Source organism: Coffea arabica, chromosome 9c (genome assembly GCF_036785885.1).
Source record: "Coffea arabica cultivar ET-39 chromosome 9c, Coffea Arabica ET-39 HiFi, whole genome shotgun sequence".
Lineage (NCBI taxonomy): Eukaryota > Viridiplantae > Streptophyta > Magnoliopsida > Gentianales > Rubiaceae > Coffea > Coffea arabica.
In genome coordinates, this window is record NC_092326.1 from 41637437 (window position 1) to 41648477 (window position 11041).

The following is an 11041-nucleotide window of genomic DNA, read 5'->3' on the forward strand; positions in this document are numbered from 1 at the left end:
AGTTTGGTATTCAAATTCAGTATCAAATTTAGATTAAAATAATGTGATGCATCTATATCTCGCCGGTGTAAGAAAGATTAATTATACTAACAAATTAGTTAAACTCTTGTTACTGGTGTAAGAAGATTAATCCTAATAAATTAGTTAAATTTTTTTACTATCTTACGAGTATCGAGGACTCCTTGATTAACATATTATATCTAGAACAGAATAAATGATTTATCAAAATTTTCGGTCATCAACCCTAACCAAACTTTTTTATTAGGGCATAGGATAGGCATTGGTATGGTCAATTTTATAGGAGTATAAGGATTTGTATTGAAGTAAAGCAAGTGGAAGATTATTGAGTGAATTAATGCAATTAAACAACCAAAAGGATGATTTAAGGTAGCTGGATATCGGACCCTTCCCCGATGAGTGCTTTAGAAGTAACGCAAAAGTATACTCTCTTTTCCCAAAAATAAAATAAAACAATTATGAAATGTTTTAAAAAAGAAAATAAAAATGTAGAATGAAATAATTGGTCGGTGCATATTCCAGAGGACACGTCGTCGTAAATGGTTGGTCTGACTTCTGGATTATTGACGAAGTAAGCAAGCCGAGAGCCGACGGCGTCTTTTGAGTTGTCTTCTTGCTCATTGAACCCGCCTCTTATCGGAGAAACTGCACTACTGAAACTGGGGGGGGGAAAAAAAAACACATTATTTTGTCTCTCTTCTTCTCTCTCCACACTCATGAGAGAGTAACGATTTCTCTAAAACCCTATAAAAAGTTTACAGAAAAATGATATGTCAATCACCATTTTCGTTCAAATTTAATCAGATCGAATTTGTCCAATAAAATTTGATGACCAACAGAAAACAAAGGAAATCCAAATTCAACAATGTCGTGGGGGTTGGGCTGGAAACGTCCATCGGATACTTTCCATGTCACCTTAAGCTACGGCGCCGATGACGCATTGGATGACGCCAGCCCAAGGTCATCACGATCGTCGTCGGCGTCGTCGGCCGCCGGCGTGGGTGGGTCCTCGTCATTCAGCTCATCCCTTGCAATGCTTTCACAGGAAAATAATCATGAGCAATTCGGGTTTCGAGTTGACCTCGACTGGACTGCCGGCGAGGATGAGGATCAGGTCGCTCTCCGGCTCCAGTCGCAGGTCATGGTCGCGCTGCCGTCGCCGCAGGACACTGTCGAAGTTGAAATGAACGAGAAGGAGAAGAGTCCTAGAAATTTGGAAAATGGCGGCGAGATTGTTGAAAGTGGGGAGGGTAGTGTGGCCAGCGGCGTGGCTGGGGAGGATTTTGGGGGAGAGGTGGGAGTGGAGATGAGGGTGGTGAAGAGGAGGGAGCCGTTGAAGGGGGTTATAATGTGGAGAGTTGGGGGATCGGGCCAGCAGAGTGATGGGATGGGAGTTTTTGTGAGGCTGATGAGGTCAAATTTTGCGAATGGGGTTGGAGGTGGAGGTGCGGCTGCGGAGGGGGCTGGAGCAGGGCACGGAGCTGGGGTTGGGGCTGTCGTAGGGTGTGCTGAGCATTGGAAGAGTGTCACTTTGGTCAGTCTCTGTGGTCTGGGATTATCAGTGAGTATTCATTTCATATGGTATTCTTTTGATGATAGATTTTGTGGTGTTCTTCAGTTTTATAAGATGCAAATGCAATGTCTACTTTTGCCTTTTCTTTCCTTAAAGCCAATATGGTTTATAGAGTATTCTGCATTTGCCACCAACTGGAACAGAAAAAATGGGAGAGATGAACAGAAAAATTATCACAGTGTGATTCGTATGGTTCTTCGTACTATAATCGTTGTAGTAGGGGACATACAGGAAAAAAAAAAGATGGAAGATTTACTTATTGTTCTATGATTTTCTCTTTGATGAACTTATGACTGTTTATATTAGTAGAAGTTATAGGGTGGCAAAACTGTTCATGACAATAGCTATTGGTAGCCCAATGTTCCCCACTTTATTACTGGTCCAGTGTCAAATATTCGCAAGAATGCCTCCTTTGAATTTGTTAAGAAGCAGTAGCATAGAGGAGAAGATTTTCTATTATTCTCATGGAGGTTGGTTTAAGCTAATCAGGAGTAGCAAGATGACTTTGGTACTTTATGGTTTGAGGATGTTAATGAAGACAGAATCTCTCTCTCTCTCTCTCTCTCTCTCTCTCTCTCTCTCTCTTTTAATTTAGTTTTTAGAGGTTGTTCGCAGGGGGCTGGGATTTTATTTAATTTAATTTAGTTTTTAGAGGTTTACTAATTCTTTACAATCTGTTGTTGCTATTACAGGTCTTGCCTGTGGAGGTAACCCAACTGCCACTACTTGAGAAGCTATATCTTGATAACAACAAGCTATTAACTTTGCCACCTGAGCTTGGTGGGCTAAAAAACTTGAAAGTTCTTGCAGTTGACTTCAACCTGCTGGCCTCTGTTCCTGGTAAGATCCAATTATATGTTGCATACAATGTTGATTACATATCTCGTATCATCTCCAGGGATGTTACTTGTGACTGTATTTTATGTTATTAATTGAACTAAATCAAAGATATATGCTTATTTCATCTGTTGTTGTGACCATGGTATTTTCTGGCTCGTCTTGATATGATATTGTTACAGCTGAACTAAGGCAATGTGATGGATTACTTGAATTGTCTCTGGAACACAACAAATTGGTCCGGCCTCTTCTTGATTTCAGGTCATTGAAGCTACCTTTATCACTGGTTGAAGATTTATACCTGCTTATGCCTGAATTTGGTTATAATTATTGTCCTTGAGGCCTAATTCATTTCCAGCTTATGACAGGTCTATGGCTGAGTTGCGGGTTCTAAGGCTATTTGGAAATCCAATGGAGTTCCTCCCTGATATCTTACCATTGCATAAACTTCGTCATTTGTCTCTTGCAAATATCAGGATTGTTGCAGATGACAATCTTAGATCATTGAATGTGCAGATAGAGGTATTAGACAATTATCTATTCCCATTTTTTGGTGTTCTACTATCAGTGCTAAGTACTCCTTTTCTTCTCTGATTCTTCCAGATGGAGAACAGTTCTTACTTTGTTGCATCTCGGCATAAACTGAGTGCCTTCTTTTCTCTCATATTCCGGTTTTCTTCTTGTCATCACCCTTTGCTTGCATCTGCTCTGGCAAAGATAATGCAAGATGAGGGAAATCGGGTTGTCGTTGGGAAAGATGAGAATGCAGTGCGGCAGCTCATAAGTATGATAAGTAGCGACAATCAACACGTGGTTTGTTACTCAATTTGTTGTCTGTCTTTGTCTTAATTTCACATCAGGTGTGAGGTCTAATTATTCGTGCTTTCTTCGCAGGTTGAGCAAGCTTGTTCTGCTCTTTCATCTCTTGCTTCAGATGTTTCTGTGGCAATGCAGTTGATAAAGACTGACATCATGCAACCAATTGAAGGAGTGCTGAAATCTGCCAGTCAAGAAGAAGTAATATCTGTGCTGCAAGTTGTGGTTAAGTTGGCTTTTACGTCTGATATTGTGGCTCAGAAAATGTTGACTAAGGATATACTAAAATCTTTGAAATTATTATGCGCCCATAGAAATACGGAGGTATACTTCTCTTAGAGCTTCTTTTTGTGTGTTTTTTTTTTTTTAAACTTAATCTTCACTATTTGTCTGAAAGGACTTTTTGTATCGATCAGGTACAAACATTAGCTTTATTGGCAGTGGGAAATTTAGCTTTCTGCTTGGAGAATCGGCATACACTCGTTACTTCAGAAAGTTTGAGGGATCTTCTTGTACGACTGACAGTTGCATCCGAGCCACGTGTGAATAAAGCTGCAGCTCGTGCTTTGGCTATACTTGGTTTGTCAATGTTGAAATCCATGTTTAGCTATCAATTCTCTTTAGATCTCCAGAAAGATGAGACGTGTTTGTGCAATCTCAGGCGAAAATGAGGTTCTGCGGCGTGCTATTAGAGGCCGGCAAGTCCCAAAGCGTGGGCTGCGTATCCTTTCCATGGATGGTGGTGGCATGAAAGGTCTGGCAACTGTCAGGATGCTCAAGGAAATTGAAAAGGGCACTGGGAAACAGATACATGAGCTGTTTGACCTTATTTGTGGTACATCAACGGGTGGCATGCTTGCAGTTGCTCTTGCAATTAAATTGATGTCCTTGGAAAGATGTGAAGAGATATACAAAGAGCTAGGTGTGCTCTCTGCATAAAAAGGCATTCCACTTTGTGGTTCCTATACCTTCTTATGATGTTATTTTTCCCCACATTTTCCAGGGAAACTTGTTTTTGCTGAACCTGTTCCGAAGGACAATGAAGCAGCAAGTTGGAGAGAAAAATTGGATCAACTTTACAAAAGCTCATCTCAGAGTTTCAGAGTTGTTGTGCACGGATCCAAAGTATGTAATGCTCTATTTTGCACCCAATTTCTTTTTCTTCAGTGAAATAATGTTAGCCCCTATTACCTATATTGAGGAGAATGTGAATTACTTTTAAAAGTGCTCTCAGAGTTTTCTCCTTTTTCTATTGATTTGTTTAAAGTTTCCCCTCTTATTTGGAGTTGAGATGACTAATATTCCCTTGCGGGGTACTTTTTTTCTTGAAGAAGTAATAAAATGATTATACCCTTTGCATTCTTGTATGTCCTAGAGATGTTTAGTAAGTGATATTGGTTAAGAGAGTGTTTGTTCTCTCTTTGGAGACTTCTTGTGTGCTTCTTTTTTCCCTTTGAATGACATTCACCTTTATGTCTTTATACTAGAGACTTATCTTTTATCATCTTCCAGCACAGTGCAGATCAGTTTGAGCGATTATTGAAGGAGATGTGTGCTGATGAGGATGGAGATCTTCTGATAGAATCAGCTGTTAAACGGGTTCCCAAAGTATTTGTGGTATCAACTCTTGTCAGTGTTGCACCAGCTCAGCCTTTCATATTCCGCAATTACCAGGTGCCTTGTGAGGAGATTATCTATTATTCAATCTTTACGTCTGTATTTTCTTTGTAGGTCTCTTGTTAGGGTTTATATGTTTTGCTTTATTTTCCTCTTTTTATTTGTGATGAAGTGCAGTACCCTGCTGGGACTCCAGAGATTTCCTCCGCAATTTCTGAGAACTTGACAACAGGTGGCCTTGGAGCAGCAACATCTGGAGCCCAAGTTGGATCCAAGAGGAACGCCTTTCTTGGAAGTTGTAAGCACCACGTATGGCAAGCTATAAGAGCATCTTCTGCTGCACCATATTACCTTGATGATTTCTCTGACGGTATTTGTTTCAGTTCTTGCTGAGTTACCGCTCATATTGTTCTCGTTTTTTATGTTTGGTTTTCCTAGCTTTGTCACCTGCATCTTCACCTGAGCTCCTCTTTCTTGTCTTGTTTTCATAGGTGCTTACCGTTGGCAGGATGGAGCTATTGTTGCAAATAATCCTACTATTTTTGCCGTACGAGAAGCACAATTATTATGGCCAGATGCTAGAATTGATTGCTTAGTGTCAATTGGATGTTGTTCTGTCCCTACCAAGGTAGTTCGATTTTCCTGAAGCTTCTTTGGAGACTTGACTTAGTTTTATCACCCCACCTTCCCCCTGCCCCACCCCCTGCAGGAGATCCCCCAACCAAGTAAGTTAAAGAGCATGTGTGCTAGGAAGTTATAATATCTGAAAGGTGTTGCAAATCCATTCTATGTTTTAAAACCAAATTTATTTTTCATGCAGTAAATGATTATGGATCAATATTTTTGTTAAAAGACTTGAAGGTAACAGTAAGGGTTCACAGATATCATGTACATCAGATTATATGAAATTTATTTGTGATCATGAATTTTTGGCTGGCCAGTATTACTTTCAACTCCAAGTCACTTGCATTTGTTGCTATTTTGCTTATAATTATCAGGAGGCTATTACCTAGGAGCAGATGGCCTGTTCTTTAGGTCATTCTCACCTAATCAATTGTCTGAGAAATTTAAACTCGTTTACCTAAATACAATAGTTTTCTTTTCTCATCTTATTTTTTCTTCACTTTCTTTTACACAATTTTTTTTTCCATCAAGAGATGGAATGAGGGTGGGCAGCTGGGCGAGCATGGGTGTTTAAAGATAACTGAGATGATGTGATAGTTTGAGATGTACATGTTTTATTGTTGCTTCTTCATCTTGTTTGTTTAGTTATTGTTGTGCTACTGTTTTCATGCTATGCTAGGTTCGGAAAGGAGGATGGCGTTATTTGGATACTGGTCAGGTGTTGATTGAAAGTGCATGCTCAGTTGATCGTGTGGAGGAAGCTTTAAGCACGTTGCTCACTATGCTTCCTGACATACAATATTTTCGGTTCAATCCAGGTACACCATTTCTATCTATTAGTAAATGTGTTAATTATGAACTCCAAACTGTGGCATTTTTTAGGGTTTTTTTTGGGCTTAAAGTAAACTAAATTTTAGTTTTTATTGAGCAGAAAGCTACATTGAAGTATAGCGCCTCTAATGTAAGTGCATGCATCTATAAAGCTAGCTTTTATATGTTTTAATTTACGAGGAGAATTTCAAACAGTTATTGAAATACTCTGTTTTGTATCAGCATCTAAGAAACCAGTAGGACAAGCACTTGGAGTGTTTTTTTTTTAAAAAAAAAAATCGGATTTGATTTCTTCCTCCTGCTTTTGCTTTTGAGTTTGGGTTGTCAAACTAGGGGAGTAGAAATCAAGCTGCCTGATCATAATAGTGCTGAATGTTTGCATAATGTTATTTTTAACTTCTAGATTATTTATCAACCGAGATTTTCTTTGTTTGCAATGGCAGTCGATGAGCGTTGTGAGATGGAGCTAGATGAGACTGATCCAACGGTTTGGTTGAGATTGGAGGCTGCCACAGATGATTACATCAAGAAGAACTCTATGTCATTTAGAACTGTATGTGAGAGTTTGCTGGAGAATTCACATGATGAAAAATTTCCAGATAGTCTAAAGTCTCAGCAGTTTGTTAAAGCGAAAGGTTTAAAATCTGGTATATGTGCTGAATTCTTATTGTTGTCTACTCAGAGGTTTGATTCTATTTTGATGTTTATTGTCCTTAGCTTTGAAGTCTTGTGTGTTGGCAGTGCTAGATGACAACAGCCCCTCTATAGGCTGGAGACAAGCCGTGCTTCTTGTTGAGGCTTCTAACAGTCCAGATTCTGGAAGAGTTTTTCATCATGCACGCTCACTTGAGACGTTTTGTGGTCGCTCTGGAATAAAGCTATCTCTAGTGAATGATATATCAGGCACCCTCAGAGCAACTGCAGGGTCTACATTCCCAACACCATTTACATCACCTTTGTTTACTGGGAGCTTCCCATCAAGCCCCCCGTTCTACAGTCCAGATTTTGGGTATCAGAGGGTTGGCCGGATTGATTTGGTTCCTCCTTTAAGCTTGGATGGATCCCAATCTGCAAAAACAACTGCTTCACCGCCTGACTCTCCTGCCAGACGCAGGCAATTGACTTTACCTGTCCTTTCACTGCATGACAAACTAAGGAATTCTTCTCAAGTTGGACTGATACATTTGGCTCTGCAAAATGATATATATGGGTCCATATTAAGGTAACATTTGCATCATCATCTTCTACCGACAAAACATGTGAATGCTGTTTCATTTTTACTTAAGCGTCTTTTTTTTTTTTCCTTTCTTTTCCCAATATAGTTGGCAGAATGAAGTGTTTGTGGTTGCTGAGCCGGGAGAACTAGCAGAAAAATTTCTGCAGACTGTAAAATATAGCCTACTGGCAATGTTTCGAGGACGACGTAGGAAGAATGCATCAATTATCACAGACATTTCTACAATTTCTGACCTGGTTTCGTGTAGGCCCTACTTCCAAATTGGAGGTGTTGTTCATCGATATATTGGAAGACAAACACAAGTATGCTAATCTGATTTCCTTTTTGTGTTATTTCTATTTTTCCTTTTTGTACTTAATTTAGTTTCACTAACTGACTATTACTAATCTGATTTCCTTTTGGAATATTCTGAAGGTTATGGAAGATGATCGAGAAATTGCTGCATATATGTTCCGTAGGACTGTTCCTTCTGTTCACTTAACTCCAGAAGATGTTCGTCTGATGGTGTGGCCTAGTTTACATCTGCTTTCATTTGGCTTTCCATTCTTAATGAATTCTAGAGAAACCATCCTATGATTCGGTAAAATAGTGGTTACTCAAAACTGGCATTTGATACTATTAAACTAAGTAAATCAGTGTGGTTTTTAAAAACAAAGAGTTTATGCCTCAATGATTCATTGTTCTATCAATCCCCTTAACCTCTTCTTCATTCTACTCCTCTTTGTCTTCCTTTTCCCTTGATACTTTTGTCTGTCAAGGTACTTTTAGTAAGCGAGGTTGTGTAAATTGCCCCAAAGTTGTAGTTTTGGTATTTTTACAAGTGCTTCAGCATTCAGAATCATTTTGTGCAGTTTCCTTAGCAATTTTTACCCACTTAAATTGTTGATTTAGGGAAACGGTGGAAAAAGGTTTAAAAGAAAAGTGTCTGAGTATACTTTGGTTCAGATTTTAATACTGCTTTTGCTAATCTTTTGAAAATATAAATGTCTGGGAAACTCTATCCTCTGGAAGAGAATAGTTATGTTTACCCTAATGACATTCTCAGCCTGTTATTATGTTCCCTAAATTTTGGGATTTGCATATCGGCCTTTCAAGTTGGTAGCATATTAGATATTTGGATACTTGTGATTCATTTAGCATGTCTGTTGTCGAGACCAATTCTCTTGCTTTGTATTGACACCCAGGTTGGGGCTTGGAGGGATAGGATTATAATCTTCACTGGCATCTACGGGCCTACCCAGGCTTTGATCAAATCACTTCTTGATTCTGGTGCTAAAGCAGTCATATGCCCTTCTGCTGAACCTGAAGAAACACAGTTGGCAACATTCCAGGGGTCTGGTGAATTTAATGCTGTAGAGAATGGGAAGTTTGAGATTGGAGATGAAGAAGCAGAAGATGAAGACATGGAACCTGCCAGTCCAATAAGTGACTGGGAAGACAGTGAACCTGAAAAAAACGGAGCACCTTCACATTATTACTGGGATGATGATGAGGAGGAATTGTCTCAGTTTGTCTGCCAGTTGTATGACTCACTGTTTCAGAGTGGTTCAAGAGTAGATGTAGCCTTACAAAATGCTCTTGCCTTGCATCGCAGCCTCAGATATTCATGCCACCTTCCCAGTATAATGTGATCCAGCCATTTTAACTTTTTCTGACTAAAGAGGTGCAAGTTGAATGGTCTTTGACAGCAGCATGCTCTTGCCTTGCCGAGGTATGTGCATCATTTTTTCAGTGTAGACTGTAAAGTACATACGAGATGATATTGAGAAAATCCTATATTATACGTGAAAATGTAAATCCAAATAAAGGAAAATTGGATAAAAAAAATTTGAAAGAGTAAAAAACAACAATGGGGGTTAGGGAAAAAATGGAAAAAGTAAAGGAGAGAGCGCAAGCTCTTCAAGTTTGAGGCTTGTAATTTATTTGATAACTATTTGAATAAAGCATCTTTCAGTTTTATCAAGAGCATTACATTGCAATGCGCTAATTTCTTGAGATGTTGTTGGTTTTAAGTTGGTTATATTATTTTTATGCGATGTTCTTGTTTTCCTGGACAGATAAACTTCTGATATCGTTTCTGTGTTTTGATTGTAGAGCAGAAAATTGTAATACTGCATATTCTTTAGGGGCATCAAAAATGATTCATGCTGCCATCAAATTCTTTACAAAATTGTTCTTTAGATAATTGAAGTCATATTCTCATGTCCACGGTTAAATTATAAATTCTGGGAAGCCACCATGTCATGGAAGCCATGCAACAAAGGCAATTGAATATGATTGTGAATGGAAATTCTTGGTTTTTCCAACAATAAAACTGTCAACTGTCGAGGGTGTTGCTTGCATAATATTCTTGTCCGGGGATTAGGGCTTAGTCAAAACGTGGGCTTTATTGAAAGTTAATTCAAACTTTAATGTCTTGTTTTTGTTTTATACATTTGAAGGCAAGAGTAGAAATGCAAGTTCATATATTTATCTCTCTCTGTCACCGCTGAAGAATGAATATATTCCGACTCAATGCCATGCCATTTCCATACTTACCGATCTTCTATTTCACCATGTTTCAGTTTCCAGTACCTTGTGTATTATCTCACTTCTGCTGTTAAATGGTGGACAAATTGCACAAATTCACATTGGTGTTTAGAGGAGTATTGTACAATTGAAACGTAAGCAGCCGATTGTTAATTTTGCAAATTTGGAACATATATATGTACGCCGTCAATGTTTTCTTAGATAGGAATGCCTTTCTACCTGCCTCCGATGATCTGATAGATAGTCTAATGTGTACGACTCCCAGCAAATGATGGATTTGAAGATGGAGGTGATATATTTAGTGGTTTCTGACTTTTCAATCAGCGATATGTACCAGAGTAAGTAACCCATACAGTTTTCTTGTTAGATACCACCAATGTGCAAGCATGCTTTTGTTCAACCATGGAAGCAGACTAGCTGAACTATTCCACCACCAAAACTGGATTCCATCAATTAGTGGCCTGAAGCTGCAAATTTTTGTATTGAAGCAGATTATGTTGAAACCGTTCAACAACAATTCCACTTTAAGAATCCGCCATTAGTAAAAGTGGAAAGAAAAGCAAGAAGAACCCCACACGCATATAAACATTTTCAATTTGATAAACAAAATGAAATGCCTGATGCGTATTTATGGTTTCTAACGACTCAGTCCGTCCAAACAAGCACTCAAAAGATCGAGCAATTGATGGCAATTCGCAAGTAATCATTCTACATCCCAAGTGAACCATTTGAGTGCATTCGTACGGTGCTAAAGCGGTCATTATCCTTCTTAACTGCCTATTGACAATGGCAATTTAGGCCTGTTTCACACACCACGTTTGATTCCTGGCATTAAAAGTTCTTGACTAACCGGTAACAGTTGCTACAGGCTCAATTCTTAGAAAATGCGATTATGTGAAGAAAAAAAGGAGAAAATGAACATTGGAGACTTGAACTACTACTCCCATTGAGAGGGGAAA

General features: G+C 38.8%; 1 protein-coding gene across 4 annotated transcripts; it reads left to right on the forward strand.

Moving 5' to 3' along the window:
* Positions 1 to 572: 572 nt before the first annotated feature.
* LOC113709514 (phospholipase A I-like) lies at positions 573 to 10405 on the forward strand. 4 transcript variants are annotated; one of them, XR_003452727.2, is made up of 19 exons: positions 578 to 1579; positions 2284 to 2431; positions 2611 to 2689; positions 2797 to 2950; positions 3032 to 3241; positions 3323 to 3568; positions 3661 to 3823; positions 3906 to 4166; positions 4248 to 4369; positions 4757 to 4918; positions 5039 to 5231; positions 5353 to 5489; positions 6165 to 6303; positions 6760 to 6963; positions 7058 to 7538; positions 7639 to 7855; positions 7968 to 8057; positions 8738 to 9264; positions 10118 to 10405. XR_003452727.2 is itself a non-coding variant. In XM_027232293.2 (18 exons), exons 1-17 carry the CDS (start codon positions 884 to 886, stop codon positions 8127 to 8129), a joined length of 3774 nt encoding a protein of 1257 aa, XP_027088094.1. In that variant the 5' UTR covers positions 573 to 883; the 3' UTR covers positions 8130 to 8133; positions 8738 to 9548. The 4 variants fall into 4 exon arrangements, 3 of the variants coding, with proteins under 3 accessions (XP_027088094.1, XP_027088092.1, XP_027088093.1); XM_027232293.2 differs by lacking the exon at positions 10118 to 10405 and having other exon boundaries at positions 573 to 1579; positions 7968 to 8133; positions 8738 to 9548; XM_027232291.2 differs by lacking the exon at positions 10118 to 10405 and having other exon boundaries at positions 8738 to 9548.
* Positions 10406 to 11041: the final 636 nt, after the last annotated feature.

Coding starts and splice junctions, on each gene's coding strand:
- LOC113709514 (XM_027232291.2), top strand. CDS start 884: ATGTCGTGGGGGTTGGGCTGGAAACGTCCATCGGATACTTTCCATGTC. Junction 2,690..2,796: donor CGGCCTCTTCTTGATTTCAG/GTCATTGAAGCT, acceptor AGCTTATGACAG/GTCTATGGCTGAGTTGCGGG. Junction 3,824..3,905: donor TCGTGCTTTGGCTATACTTG/GTTTGTCAATGT, acceptor GTGCAATCTCAG/GCGAAAATGAGGTTCTGCGG.